This window comes from Scyliorhinus canicula, chromosome 20 (genome assembly GCF_902713615.1).
Source record: "Scyliorhinus canicula chromosome 20, sScyCan1.1, whole genome shotgun sequence".
In the NCBI taxonomy this organism is placed as follows: domain Eukaryota; kingdom Metazoa; phylum Chordata; class Chondrichthyes; order Carcharhiniformes; family Scyliorhinidae; genus Scyliorhinus; species Scyliorhinus canicula.
This window is the reverse complement of record NC_052165.1, coordinates 20,132,499-20,147,823: the sequence shown is the minus strand read 5'-3', so window position 1 is coordinate 20,147,823 and position 15,325 is coordinate 20,132,499. Positions and strand designations below refer to the sequence as shown.

The following is a 15,325-nucleotide window of genomic DNA, read 5'->3' as shown; positions in this document are numbered from 1 at the left end:
GTGGCATAGTGGTGCAGTGGTTAGCACTGCTGCCTCATGGCACTGAGAACCCGGGTTCGATCCCAGCCCCGGGTCACTGTCTGTGTGGCGTTTGCCCATTCTCCCCGTGTCTGCGTGGATCTCACCCCCACAACCCAAAGATGTGCAGGATAGGTGAGCTGGCCACGAAAATTTTCCCCTTCATTGGCGTAAAAAAGAATTGGGCACTTTAAATTTAAAAGAATTCTTAGCCCAGCGACCTTATCACGAAGCCATTGCCTTTTCCCTTTAGTTAGCTTTCATTTCCTGGCCAATATTTATCCACCAATCAGCATCCAAAAGCTGATCACCTGGTCATTATCACAAGGCTGTTTTTCGGAACAAGCTGCATGCAATTGGCAGTCACATTTCCTACATCACCATAGTGACAACATTTCAAGAATACTTCATTGGTTGGAAGCACTTGGAGATGTCAGTGGTTGTGAAAAGTGCTTTCTAAACACAAGCCTTTCTTTTTCTTTTCGTTTTTTGCAAAATATCTGTTTATTACTTGCATGGTTGAGGACTCATTTTCGTATTAAAAATATTGCTGTGTTACAAAGTACGTTGAGGTATTCTTTTTTAATGCTGCTAAAATGAATAACATTTAGCAGTGTGAAAATCAAACCACCATTTTCAATCCATGGCGAGGAATAAAGACAGCTAATAGGTCCCCATGCGTGTGATATAATACCACTGGGGTGGTTAGGTAACATACAAGTGATTATGCAATTAACAGACGTGATGAGAAATGTCAATGCAGATGATACGCCTTTCTTTACTCAATATAATTTTCTTCATTTACACCCTAGTCCGAATAGTCCCTGCAGAAGAAGCAAAGGAATGTCGAGCATATTCCAACATGTAATTTTATTTTGCTGACTGTTAAAATCCGTGCGAGACCTCCGGGTTTGCGCAATCAACCTCCCGTGGGTCTCGCCAAATATGAGCTCCTCCGCTAAAGGGTGAGGAACCCTAAATCATGCATAGTTAATAATTTCTGTACAAAGGCAGCCAGGCATGGTACTGACAATTCAAACCCGGTTGGGATCTAGTGTGTATTGTAAATACTGTGTGTTAATAAACCAAATTTTCTTAAATCTACTCGGTCCGGACTTGTTAGTGGTCTAAACAACTGGCGGTGAGGGTACACTTAGTTTGCAGTTGACATTGCTATGCTGTTGAGTGAACCACCTCCCTGCTACACCAAGGTTGGATTTTTTTTTGAACAGTAAGAAGTTTTACAACACCAGGTTAAAGTCCAACAGATTTGTTTTGAATCACTAGCTATCGGAGAGTAGCTCCTTCATCAGGTAAGACTCATTGGCCATTGCAGGAACCAGTCAGTGTGTCTCCTATTCATTATTGTCACGGTACACAACCCCAGCTTGTTAGACCATGATTGATTGAGCTGCTTACATCTAACCTACATCTAGACTGAAGGCAGATTTTCCAAATGGGATCTCAGTATGACGTACTGAGAAAACACCCTGAGGTTTGTCAGCCTGGACTGGGGGAAGATAAAAGGGTCCATGGCACAGATTCAGGTTGATTTGGGAGCAGAGCGAGGTATTTCAGAGCTTGCCCGGTTCCTTACTTTTTGTTGGCAAAAATTTGAGACCCATTCTCCCCGTGTCTGCATGGGTCTCACACCCACAACCCAAATCCAACCCAAAGATATGCAGGGTAGATGGATTGGCCACGCTAAACTGCCCCTTAATTTTTAAAAAACTTTTTTTTTAAGTTGCGACCGAACTTAGCAGGCTCGAACGGGGGCAGCACGGTAGCATGGTGGTTAGCATAAATGCTTCACAGCTCCAGGGTCCCAGGTTCGATTCCCGGCTGGGTCACTGTCTGTGCGGAGTCTGCACGTCCTCCCCGTGTGTGCGTGGGTTTCCTCCGGGTGCTCCGGTTTCCTTCCACAGTCCAAAGATGTGCGGGTTAGGTGGATTGGCCATGCTAAATTGCCCTTAGTGTCCTAAAAAATAAGGTTAATGGGGGGGTTGTTGGGTTACTGGAATAAGATGGATACGTTGGCTTGTAGGGTGATCATTGCTCAGCACAACATCGAGGGCCGAAGGGCCTGTTCTGTGCTGTACTGTTCTATGTTCTATGAACGACTTGGGGGATCATGAAGCCCGTACGTTTTTACAACTAGGTGAAGCAGGTAATCCCGGTACTCAAGCCTGATAAGACAATCCAAACATGTTGGGACTATAAATGAATGGCTAACAGAGCTTCCCAGTTGGATCGTTAATCCATGTCCCACTTTGAGGACCTATACACTTACTTGACCGGTGGACACTCATTTACCAAACTCGACATGAGCCATGTGTACTTTTTTTAAAATTTAGAGTACCCAATTAATTTTTTCCAATTGCGGAGCAATTTAGCTTGGCCAATTCACCTACCTTGCACATCTTTGGGTTGTGGGGGCGAAATCCACGCAAACACGGGGAGAATGTGCAAACTCCACACGGACACGTTAAATTGCTCCTCAATTGCAAAAAAAAATAATTGGGTACTCCAAATAAAAATAAAAAAATCATTGCTGTGATACTAAAGTTGAAATGTAAACACAGGATCTGGTTCCTGAGGATACTAAAGAGCTGGAATTAGATCTCAACGCACACCCCTCCCCCTGCTCCCCACCAACCTCCATCCACTCCCCCTGCCCCATGCCCCTCACCTCAGTAACTGATGATTTCACACCTGAATCATATGGCCCTGCCCTCATTGAAACCAAGACCGTGAGCAGCCTGGATTTTCCAGCTCTGATTTGTTCAGCACTGGGACATTATGATATCGCACAGCATCACAACATAAATTGATGTTTAAGCTCCTCCGGCTGAATACTGAAGGTTCATTTCCAAATGATTCTTTTCTGGGTCAGTCCAGAATTATCTGTCTGCAGAGCTAAAATAAATTAAGAAGCTGTTCTGATTTTTATTCTCCTAGGACTCTACCCGCCAGCTCTATTACTGCTCAAAGTGTCGATGCTACTTTAGCACTGATGTACCACAGATTTCATGAGCTCACATTGGTCGTGTTATCTATAAAGGAAAGACGTATGTTTATAAAACAACTTCCGTGATCTCAAGATACCCCAAAAGCTTTTATAGACAATGAAAGATTTTTTTAAAAGTTGTCAATAGTTGTAATGTATGAAAAGAGGCAGCCAATGCAGAGTAGCAAAGACTCACAAACTGTGAGGTGACAGTGACCATGTTTTGGTTGATGGATAAACATTGGCCAAGACAACACCCACTGTATATTCCACTAGTGCCGTGGGATTTTTTACATCCACAGACAGGGCGTATTGGGCCTTTTCAAATCACAGTAGGTTAGAAAGAGAATTGTTTAGTGCGATGTAAATGTATCCTGAAAAAGAGAGACTCCAGCCATAGTCAGAATAGGGAAATTAGAACATTTCCACTGTGCTTCTTTCCAAGTTAGGTTCAGATACATTGGGCGCGATTCTCCCAAAACGGGAGAAATCGTAAAGCTGGCGTCAAACCCGGGCGGGTTTGACGCCAGCGCGCCCCTTCCCGACCGGGAACCGATTCTGGTCCCCGGTCGGGGCTAGCAGCCCGACGCCGTAGGCTCCGGCATGACGGGCTTAACGAATATCGTTAAGCCCGCTTGCCGGAGTTAGCGCCGGCTGACGCGTCATATGACGTCAGCCGCGCATGCGCGGATTGGAAGACTCCAACCCGCGCATGCGCGGATGACGTCATCGCGTATTTGCGCGAAACCCGCGCATGCGCAGGCCGGGTTGCCCCTCAGCCGCCCCGCGAATGGATACTGCGGGGCGGCGGAAGGAGAAAGAGTGCGCGGGCATCGGGCCCGCTGCCCGCGATCGTTGCCCACCGATCGCGGGCCCATGGCACCCTTGGCACGGCCGTGGTACTGCCGTGCCAATCGGTGCCATGGTTATGAAAAGCGAGTTTGTGACGCCGTTTTTACGAACGGCCAGACCAGGTGTGTTTGCCGTTCGTAAAAACGGCGTAAAGGGCTGGGACTTCGGCCCATCGAACAGCTGTGAATCGCTGCCGGCCGTAAAAAAACGGCGGCAGTGATTCGGGTCGGGAGTTGGGCGGGGGGTGGGGGAGAATAGCGGGAGGGCGGGAAAAATGTCGGGAAGGCCCTCCCCCTATTCTCCGACCCGTCGTGGGGGTCGGAGAATTTCGCCCTGAGTCTTTCCTTAGCTGCAGGTTCAGCAGGGGCATATCCTGTTTAATTAAAACATGAGAAAAACATTCTTTTGTCAGCAAGGTTGGTTGCTGTGCAAGGGCAACTGAGCACAGTAACTCGTCATACACTGGAAACCTTGATTTGATAACTAGCCAGTTCTTTGGAGCACCAGCATACTATTCTACCTCCTTCACTTTGCTCCACTGTTTAAAAGGCAATTGCAAGTCGATTCCATTCCAGAATCCAGCATTCCACATGGGAACATCAGTTAAAATCATTAAGTCTGTAAAGAACAGCTGAGAACAAGTGGTCTCCTCCCAGTTGCCTTCATCTATAACTCAAGTGCAATAATTATAACCAGGGCTACTACTCTACAATGACTGAATAAATCAGTTTTACTTTCTGCTACTTAGATTCTGGGATTTTTAAGTCATGTGTTCGGGTAGCATTTATGATTTATAGTGATTCAATAAATGGAATTCTGTTTATATTATATGGGATTCCAAATTTTTAACCAGTGTTTTGGGGATTGCATTCCACAATACCTTCATTTGTCTGAAAACTGCGAACCAATGGCCTTGATAATTAGGAAAAAAGATTTACTGTATCTCTATTGTAAAGCTGTGTAGAAATATATTTACATATTTAAATCATGCAACATTTACTCAAACTTCTTAAAGTTCCAAATATGCATGAGTAATATTGAAAGAGTGAAGGAAAGATTTGCACACATTTTGATTCAGATATTTGTTCCTTTTTAACAATTCATAGCTTATTTCTGTTTTTCAGATCGCTTTCTAACTAATATAAATAAAATTCCGGTCTGCAAACTGCTTAACTGAAAGGATTCTGAAGAGTTCTGATTCTGCTGCGTTCTGTCTTTTCAATGATATTACCATGCCAGCTCTTAATACATCGGTGCTTCCTGATTAGTAACGACATTGTAAAAAGGACAATTTGGGATTGTTTAATTATTTCTTCAATGGATCCTTCGTATTATAATTTCAATTACTCTCAAAAACGATTGCTTCAGAAGAATTTGGGGATTTAAAACAATTACAGAGCCCCTTGCATGCCTTAAGAATTGAGATTTTAGTTATAAACATCACACCACCTATTTTTAAACAGATGTTAAAAGCAATTTCTAGTTTAGTGGGAAGAGAGGCTTATGTAAGATGCATGACCTTTTTTCTAGTATATTTTGGCAGTGGAGTGTAGCTACTGTCAAGAATTTACAATGTACTAAAAGGTTTCTTCAACCATGAAAGTTGTTCATTGGGCACAATAGCAAACAGCAACTCTGGATACACTGCAGCTGATTAAGTATCAAATGCCCCTAACCTCTCAAAATTTCCTCATCTTGCATTTAAGTTGGGCAATTTTAAAAATAAATGATGTACTGACTTTGATATTTATTTGCATTAAATAGGAGAATAGATGTTATAATTGTTTGAGCATGACTTCACTAGCGCCTGGGGACCAGGGAGCAAACAGTGTTGCAAAGAGAAGGAAAACATAGAAAAGTAACAAGTCTTTCTCATCATATCGACAAATGTACTGCATTTTATACCGCAGCTGTCAGGGATATGGATAAAGCATCCATTTGGTTTCAGATAGGTGGCTGAAACGTTTGATTCCAAATATCAAGGTTACTGCCAAGATGTCTGATGCAGAAGAAATACAGTAAATCACATAATCAAGTTTCCTGAAACCTGTTGCTTGAGAATAACAAAACATTGCATTAGCACACCATAATTTTCCAACCAATTACTCGATGGGTCAATAGACCATACTGGTAGTTTACAATGCCAACTCCTGAAGTTTTTTTAACATGTTAACATTTCCCCATTTTAACTTTAAATCTAAAATAGTAGCAATTAAATAGCATACAGTGCATTGAATTATAAAGACAAATTTTAATTATTACAGATTAACAAACATCACAGGGAATATAGCTTAAACTGCATCTGCAAATACATTATCTTGCTCTGCACAATGAAAATGGGCTCACAATGGGGTGACCTGCTGATCGTCGCTTATTAGTGAATTCAGAAGCATACTTTTTAATCTGCTCTCCAAGTTGAGCTCAGCCCTAAACACTGGAAATTAATTTGGCGCGATGTTACACGGTTGATAAACATCTCAATGCATTCTTCCAGTTTGAAGTTAGTGCGGATCCCAATTCAGATAAATCAGGCTGCGGTGCTGTTAAATCTGACCTGCTCTTCTATTCTGCTCACATTCTTGACTGCAGCATACAATCATTTTGGCAGCTTGATACTACCCAAAGTATGCCCTGACCCAAATGCTTGAGTGATCTAATTAATTTTGTAAATACTATTCTGAAATTAATTCACCTACCAGCGTTGGCAGTGCAAAAATATCCTGAAGTCTAGAATTAAGAAGTGAGGAGATTTTGATCTGTTTACTTTTGTTTACAAGATGTTCCCGAACTGTCCCCCCCCCCCCCCCCCCCCACCAAAAAAAAACCTTTATCAATGTAACCTATTGATTGATTAAGGCTTTGGAGAGGGGAAATGTAAGGTTTTTTTTAACCAAAGTCCATAAAACATTTTTCAAGTCATGTAATTGTTGCACCTTCACCAACATTATGATGTCTTGATTATCTCCAAGAATTTAATTTATAATGTAAAAGATGGGAGATAAATTAGGCTCCTGGACGTCACAGATTGAAACTTTTGGAAGAATCTGGAATCAGAAATCAAGGAGTTTCTAAACGATGGTATAAGATGCTCATAGAATCCCTGCATAGAATCATAGAATTCCTACAGCGCAGAAGGAGGCCATTCGGCCCATTGAATCTGCACCAACCGTCTGAAAGAGCACCCTACCCAGACCCACTCCCTTGCCCTATCACCATAACCTAATCGGCACATCTCTGGACACTAGGGGCAATTTAACATGGCCAATCCATCTAACCTGCACATCTCTGGAGGTATCTTTTGAGATAAATTTCTGATCCAATATATTAATGTCTTGCACAAGGGGGGTTACAGTTGTAACTGTTTATTGGCAAGCAGTTAGTTGTCAAACTCCCCTGAATTTGCAAGCAGCAATGTATCTAATACATTGTTCACAGCATTACATAGGACAGGCTGTGCAAACCTGAACACACAGAGGAATTGGACTATTTTCAACTCAAGATATGGCACACAGTCAATTGTTTCACCAGACTTCCGCACTTAATCCACAAATTGAGAAACACTAGTTCTTCTCATAATGATAAGGACACTGGATGACTATCTGGAAAACACAACTGAGGGCTTTCGATTACATCACAATGGGAATAAAGCCCAGACGATTATCAATGCCAGTATATTTCTGCTACTTTTACATCAGTGTGAAAGTAGCAGTTTAACTCTCAACAGTTAGGTCCGATCTGACACTTGAGAATACTGAAAATCCAGGGAACAAGTTAGGGACACCTGACATTGGCCGGACTGCATCACCTGACGTAACATAAAGTCAATGCTGTGAAAATATGTGTGGCTCACATTTTGCAATAGTAATGATGGCAAAACTGTCGGTCTTCACGGCCAGTACTCCTCCAAATTTGACAGCAAATTCTAGCGTCCACACGTGGAGTTAAATGTAGAAATGTAGATGATATCAATGATTCAACACTTCCCCATAGGAATGCTAATTGAAACTCCCCCAGACAACAGCCAAGTAGAAATCACTGAACTTATAAAAACTTGTCCTTTTAGGCTATTATTCTCGCTATTAAAGGCCGTGATAAAGGTACCCCTTGTCGAATGTGGTTTGGCTGGTTTTAGCAGCATACTAAATACATAACTAATGCTGAATAGCCTCACTGATTGTGAAAAACTCATTTGTTGAATGTCAAATTTCTCAATTATGACATTAAAACATTCACATTTTAATGTTTTTAAAGTTTGTTTATGATATTTCAGATTCTACATAATCCCATGTTTATGTTCTGATCATTTACTTCACTCTTCGTAAAGATAGTGGTAAGATAATAAGACCATAAGGAAGAGGAGCATGAGTAGACCATTCAGCCCAGTGAGCCTGCACCACTACTCAAAATGATTGTGGCCTTAACCCCACTGCCCTGCCTGCGTCCCCGCAAAACAAACTCTAACTCCCTTGTTGATCAAAAATGAATCTAACTCAACATTGAATAGAACATAGAACATAGTGCCGAAGGAGGCCATTCGGCCTGTCGAGTCTGCACCGATCCCCACTTAAGCCCTCACTTCCACCCTATCCCCATAACCCAATAACCCCTCCTAACCTTTTTGGACACTAAGGGCAATTTAGCATGGCCAATCCACCTAAACAGCACATCTTCGGATATATTGAATATATTCAATGACTCCACCTCCAATGCTCTCTTTGGAAGGCAATGGCAAAGACAATAATATTTTAATTAAAAATGAAAAACTCAATGCATTTTACTGCCTGGCATGTTGTCTACGAGAATACTTCTATATGATTGGCTGCTTACCCTCATTGCAGATATCACTGTTGCTGAATGCTGGGAGATTTCCTTGACCTTCCCGCTTAACATTGTGAAAAGGGAGTTCGATGAAAGAGTCATATCAAACTCAAAACGTTAACTCTGTTTTGCTCTCCACAGACACTGTCAGACCAGCCAAGTTTTCATTTGAGAAAGGGGAAACCCATGTCACAGCAGTCAGGAGCTCTTTGTGGGAAGCTTTCTTTGGGATCAGCAGCAAGTGCCACTGACTCTCCACTGACGGCGAAATCCAGACCATTCTATCCAGTGAGTCACCTGAGAATAATTCAATTTAGCCACTGCCATCTACTCATTTGTGGTATTAATACAAAGTTACCTGGATAGCATGTGCACATTGTGTTCTTCATGCATGTCACCATGAACCCACAAAGGACAACATAGCATGTATATTCTTAGATGCACAGCATGCAAAAATTAAAGACAAAAGAACATGGAATATGTGGCAGCTCAGAACTGCATTGTGGTTCAATGAGTGCAAAGCTGCTTTGTCACTGAGAGGACAGCAGGGTATCATTGTGGATAGCACAATTGCTTCACAGCCCCAGGGTCCCAGGTTTGATTCCGGCTTGGGTGACTGTGCGGAGTCTGCACATCCTCCCCGTGTGTGCGCGGGTTTCCTCCGGGTGCTCCGGTTTCCTCTCACAGTCCAAAGATATGCAGGTTAGGTGGATTGGCCGTGATAAATTGCCCTTAGTGTCCAAAATTGCCCTTAGTGTTAGATGGGGTTACTGGGTTATGGGGATAGGGTGGAGGTGTTGACCTTGGGAGGGTTCTCTTTCCAAGAGCCGGTGCAGACTCGATGGGCTGAATGGCCTCCTTCTGCACTGTATATTCTGTGATTCTGTGAACTTGGGGCATAATGAGGTGCAAGTGACAGCACATCTTGAATATACTAGATACACAGTGCATTTTAGAAATAATAGTTTGAATATAATGCCATCTAATTTGAAGGGTGGCTGAGTTTTCCTAGTGTTCTGGGCAATATTTATTTCTGGGCCGATACTTGAAACAGATGATCTAGCCATTTAATGTGTTGCCAATTGTAACAAGACAGAAAATAAGACTTGTAGTTATGTAGCATATTACACGGTCACAGATATCCCAAAGCACTTTATGGCCAATTAATTACTTTCAAAGTGCAGTTACTGTTGTAATGTAGGAAACTCAACAAGCAACGGTAGCACAAGTGATTAGCACTGTGGCTTCACTGCGCCAGGGTCCCAGGTTCGATTCCCTGCTGGGTCACTGTCTGTGCGGAGTCTGCACATTCTCCCCGTGTCTGCGTGGGTTTCCTCCAGCTGCTCCGGTTTCCTCCCACAGTCCAAAGACGTGCAGATTAGGTGCATTGGCCGTGATAAATTGCCCTCAGTGACCAAAAAAGGTTAGGAGAGAATATTGGGTTACGGGGATAGGGTGGAAGTGAGGGCTTGAGTGGATCGGTGCAGACTCAATGGGCCGAATGGCCTCATTCTGCACTGTATGTTCCATCTTCAACTTGCACGACAACAAACGCTCACAAACAGCAACATTTCAATACCAGATGATCTATTTTGTGAGGTTGAATTTGGGATAAATATTGGTTAGGATTCTATCATAACACCCTTCTCTCTTTTCCAACAGTGAGATCCACCAAAGGAGGCAGACAGGGCCTCAGTTTAATATATCATCTGAAAGATGCCCCTCGTCCAACTCCCTCATTACTGCCCGAGAATGTCAGCTTTGTTCTGTTTGCGCTCAAGTCCTGCAATGAACCCCTTGAGTCAGAGGCAAGAATGCTACTACAAATGAAATCTGAGGGGCATTTGACATGTGTGAGGCACTGTGATGTGCAAATTAGCTGCCACATTTTCTATATTATAACAGCGACTACAATTTAAAGGTGGAATATGATGATGCTGTGAAACGCCTGATGTAAATTAAAATAACTTATGTCCATCTGCTGAATTAGAAACCCACATTACTGTGCTAATTTCATTGAGAACCACCGAGTATTTATTTTGTTCCAAATAGCATTTATATATAATATAAATGACTAATTGCTTTGACATCCCAAGTGCCTTAATGAAAGTTCTGCTGTATGACCTAAGATGTTATTCTGATGTAGGAGACTTCATAGTTAAATATCTGGATGCTAAAAAATTATTTGACCAGAGAAGCATGATGAAATTCTGACAATGCTGCAAATCACTTGATCATTTGTCCCTCTCTCGCTTTTGGGCGGCACGGTGGCACAGTGGTTAGCACTGCTGCCTCACAGCTCCAGGGACCCGGGTTCAATTCCGGCCTGGGGTCACTGTCTGTGTGGCGTTTGCACTTTCTCCCCGTGTCGACGTGGGTTTCCTCCGGGTGCTCCGGTTTCCTCCCACAGACCAAAGATATGCAGGTTAGGTGGATTGGCCATGTTAAATTGCCCCTCAAGTGTCCAAAAACGTTAGGTGGGGTTACTGGGGACCGAGGTTAGGGTGGAGACGTGGGTTTAAGCTGAAGTAGGCTGCTCTTTCCAAGGGCCGGTGTGGACTCGATGGGCTGAATGGCCTCCTTCTGCACTGTCGCGATTCTAGGATTCTTTGCATGACAAAAATGCAGGTAATTTCCCGTATTACAACAATCGGTCTTTACTGGAAAAACCAGTCTGTGGACTGACTATGCAAACGACCGTCATACGATATGCCAATTACACAGGTAAACTGTACATCCCAGTCAACAGTTTGCCATTGAGATCTGTTAAATGTCAGTTTGAGGACAACATCCTATTTTCAAACTTTCACAATCTAAAGGAATGATCGCGGAAAAGTTTCATTTACCCTGGAGAATAAATCCCCAAAACACCTGACTCAAAATTAAAACTTCCCCAACACCACTGGGGGGGGAAATAACTCGCGCGATGTAGTATCTGATTTAAACTGTCATCTCTATTCAACTTGAGGATAGTTACAGAAAACAATTCAACGTTTAATCCACACTCCCATTACCTTCCTCCCCCTCCTGCTGTTTATTCAATTCAAGATTCCTGCAGGAGGGACCGCCAGCGAAAAGTTAAGTGACAACACATCATGGTCCTGAAGTGACTCCATGGGGTGCCGACTCGCAAACTCTTAACTATTCCTTTGAAATTCTTGTCTCTGTTATCTTAGTGGAACCGTTAACCCGTGCGGTTTTTAAACGAGGCATTTGAAACGGGCTAATGCATTCGAAATGCGTTAACGCCGCCACTCCCAACAGTTCAGAGAGATTGCGGGTGAACATTAAGGTGATGCATCAGGAATCCCACTCAGCAAAAGCCGGGGCACCACACCCTGCTGTATAAATTCACCCCCCCCCCCCCCCCCCAAACAATATAACTTTAATCAGACATGATGTGGAGATGCCTGTGTTGGACTGGGGTGAGCACAGTAAGAAATCTTACAACACCAGGTTAAAGTCCAACAGGATTGTTTCAAATCACTAGCTTTGGGAGCACTGCTCCTTCCTCAGGTGACTGAGGTCTGTCAATCGAGAAAGCAAGTCCAGAGTTGATACTTTGACTGATTCCAGCGTCCATCAAACAAGACTCATTCACTAATTTTAAAAAGACACCCCATTGTTTACAAGTGTACAAGGGTGGACAATAGATACTTGTTTTAATTGAAACATATTTCCAGTCACCCCCCCCCCCCCCCCACAGACAAAATAATCACACCGTTGGCTAAATAGTCTTTTTTTCAGGGAAGGCGGATTGGTTATTCAACGTGACAACGTGAAGCTATCAAAGCCGGGGTGGTTTTCAGTGACGATAGCTAATAACCAGTTTTGTTTTGATCTGAGTGAGGGAAGGTTGAAGCTTCTCTCTCAGTCTCTGGCTGTGAAGAAGGCAGACAGACACGCTCGCTGTGAGCAGCAATGTAGCCGCCTCTCTCGGCCGCTTGGCTTGTAAATCACCCCCCCCCAACACCAAATGATATCTATTTTTCCCTCAGACCCAGCCCCCTTCCTAAAGCTGAGGCCGAGCCGGGGGGGGGGGGGGGGGGGGAGAAAATGTCTCCGACTGATTGAAACATGGGCTTTGGGGTGGAACGCCTCAAAAAGCCTTGAAGAGCAGCATCGACTTCCCAGAGCAATGCACAGCCTCCCACCCCCTTTCTCCCGCTTCTCTGGTGACCAGGTCAATGGACCGTCAGATCCTGGTCGGCTGTATTTAAATAGAGCCAGGACACTGAAGTTTATCCACGCGTGATTCTTCCCATGTATCCCAATTATTCAGCCACTAAACGGTAATCAGATTAAGTCGCCGGAAACTGAATTAAACTCAAGGTTCACAACAGCGAGGACTTATTTTTTTCTAAATCAATTTGCCAACAATTCTGAGCAATCAAAACACCCCAGTAAAACTGTTTTGGGGTTACAGGGCTTCCTTATAGCAACACCTTTTACACCTCGCCATCGCATTTATTTAAAAATGCATTAAAGGAGGAATTATTTCTTATTTTAAAAACGTGTAAATAACCCCCCCCCCCCCATACTGACAGGCAGAGGGGTTTCAGCAGTCAATGTTTCCTGGGCTAAATTAGATGTCAGTGGATTTGTGACTTTTATGCTCAAGGGGGGGGGGGGGGGGGGGGTTGGGGTCGGTGCAGTTTAATTCCTGACCATGATTGGGGCGATCATGATTGTGATTGTTGCCCCCATCCTCGACAAGTGGATGGCCGGGTTTGGACAGCTCGCCTGGGAAGCAGCATCTGCATATTGTGCCGGTGACACCGACCCCAGAGTACCCACCACAAACAAGATCAGAGCCGGGGGGTAGGAGGTGGACAGTCCATCCCTCCCTCCCTTCGCCCTGTGCAGATTCAAGTCACATTGGGATGAATTGCCCCTGCCAGCAATAGAAGAGGGAGAGTTTGACAGTGATCAATCAGGAAGTATGGAGAGAAGGAGAGAGAACGGGAACAATACCTACCTGTCATCGTAACAGAAGTCAGCGCCCAGTGTGTTCAGATACAGGGCGAGAGCAACCGCGCTGCTCACACATTCACAAATCATCTCTACTACAGTCTGGCATGGATTCCTGGCTTCACCTCGCCGGGCTGCACCCGCATCCTCGGGCTCTTTATCTGCTGTTGTTTTATTGTTTCTCTTCTATCTCCTCCTTCCCTCTCTCCCTGCCGCTTCCGGGAGACAAGGTGCTGCCGGTGCCCCCCCCGGGCTGAGCGATCCGCTGCCTGGCTCTGTCTGTGTCTCTGCAAATGGACCGGGGCTGCAAACAGTGAGTGTGAGAGAGAGAGAGAGTGTGAGAGTAAAGAGCGGAGTCCGCGTGTGGGGACCCCCGCAGGCAGCAGGGCGCATGCGCACTGCCCCCCCCCCCCCCCCCCCCCAGTCAGTTTCAGTTCAGTTTCAGCCACCCGGCTCCAAATCACCCGGCCCCGCTCTGCCCCCCCCCCCCCCCCCCCCCCGCCCAGTCTTAGCCGCTCTCATTCAGCGACCGCACCTGCACCGGCACAGCGGCAGCGGCGCCTCTGAACCGCTCAGATGGCAGAATTCCCAGTCGGTGCATCCTCCGATCCGGCTGCACCCACATGTTTATTTAATAAAGGGCGTCCCGGCCCCGGACAGAATCCGCATTGGCTCTGCTGGGGGACAGAAATTCCCTTTGGCTCTGCTGGAGGAGAGAGTCTCCCCCCCCCCCCCCCCCCCCCCCCCCCCACGGTTCGGCTGGGGACATTATTCCCCCCTTCGCTCTGCTGGGAAAGAGAATCCCCCTTGGCTCTGCTGGGGGACAAAAATCCCTTTTGGCTCTGCTGGAGGAGAGACTACCCCCCCCCCCCCCCCCCTTGGCTCTGCTGGGGACAGAATTCCCCCCTTGGCTCTGCTGGGAAAGAGAATCCCCCCTTGGCTCTGCTGGGGGATAGAATTCCCCCTTGGCTCTGCTGGGAAAGAGAATCCCCCCTTGGCTCTGCTGGGGGACTGAATTCCCCCTTGGCTCTGCTGGGGACAGAATTCCCCCTTTGCTCTGCTGGGGACAGAATTCCCCCTTGGCTCTGCTCGGGTGATAATTCTCCCTTGGCTCTGCTGGGGATATAATTCCCCTCTTGGCTCTGCTGGAGGGAGAGATCCCCCCTCCTTGGCTCTGATGGGGGACAGAATCCCCCTTAGCTCTGCTGGGAAAGATAATTCCCCCCTTGGCTCTGCTGGGGACAGAATCCCTCTTGGCTCTGCTGGGAACGAGAATCCCCCCCCCCCCCCACCCTTGGCTCTGCCGGGGGAACCGAATTCCCCCTTGGCTCTGCTGGGGACAGAATTCCCCCCTTGGCTCTGCTGGGGGGAGAGATCCCCCCCCCCCCCCTTGGCTCTGCTGGGGGCAGAATTCCCCCTTGGCTCTGCTGGGAAAGTGAATTCCCCCCTTGGCTCTGCTGGGGGCAGAATTCCCCCTTGGCTCTGCGGAGGGTTAGAATTCCCCCTTAGCTCTGCTGGGAAAGAGAATCGCCCCTTGGCTCTGCTGGGGATAGAATTCCCCCTTAGCTCTGCTGGGAAAGATAATCCCCCCTTGGCTCTGCTGGGCGACAGAATTCCCCCTTGGCTCTGCTGGGGATAGAATTCCCACTTGGCTCTACT

At 45.6% G+C, this 15,325-nt stretch overlaps 1 protein-coding gene across 2 annotated transcripts in view; it reads right to left on the bottom strand.

The window, feature by feature from the left end:
• Positions 1 to 14,010, bottom strand: part of tmtc2a (transmembrane O-mannosyltransferase targeting cadherins 2a) — a 204,281-nt gene extending 190,271 nt beyond the window's left edge. Inside the window, exon 1 of one of the 2 annotated variants that reach the window (XM_038780384.1) lies at positions 13,674 to 14,010. In XM_038780384.1, the coding sequence (XP_038636312.1) occupies positions 13,674 to 13,756 (83 nt within the window). In that variant the 5' untranslated portion in view covers positions 13,757 to 14,010. Of the gene's footprint in view, positions 1 to 11,709; positions 11,866 to 13,673 lie in introns of those variants that run through there. The other variant, XM_038780385.1, reaches the window with a different exon arrangement.
• Between the last annotated feature and the right edge of the window lie 1,315 nt (positions 14,011 to 15,325).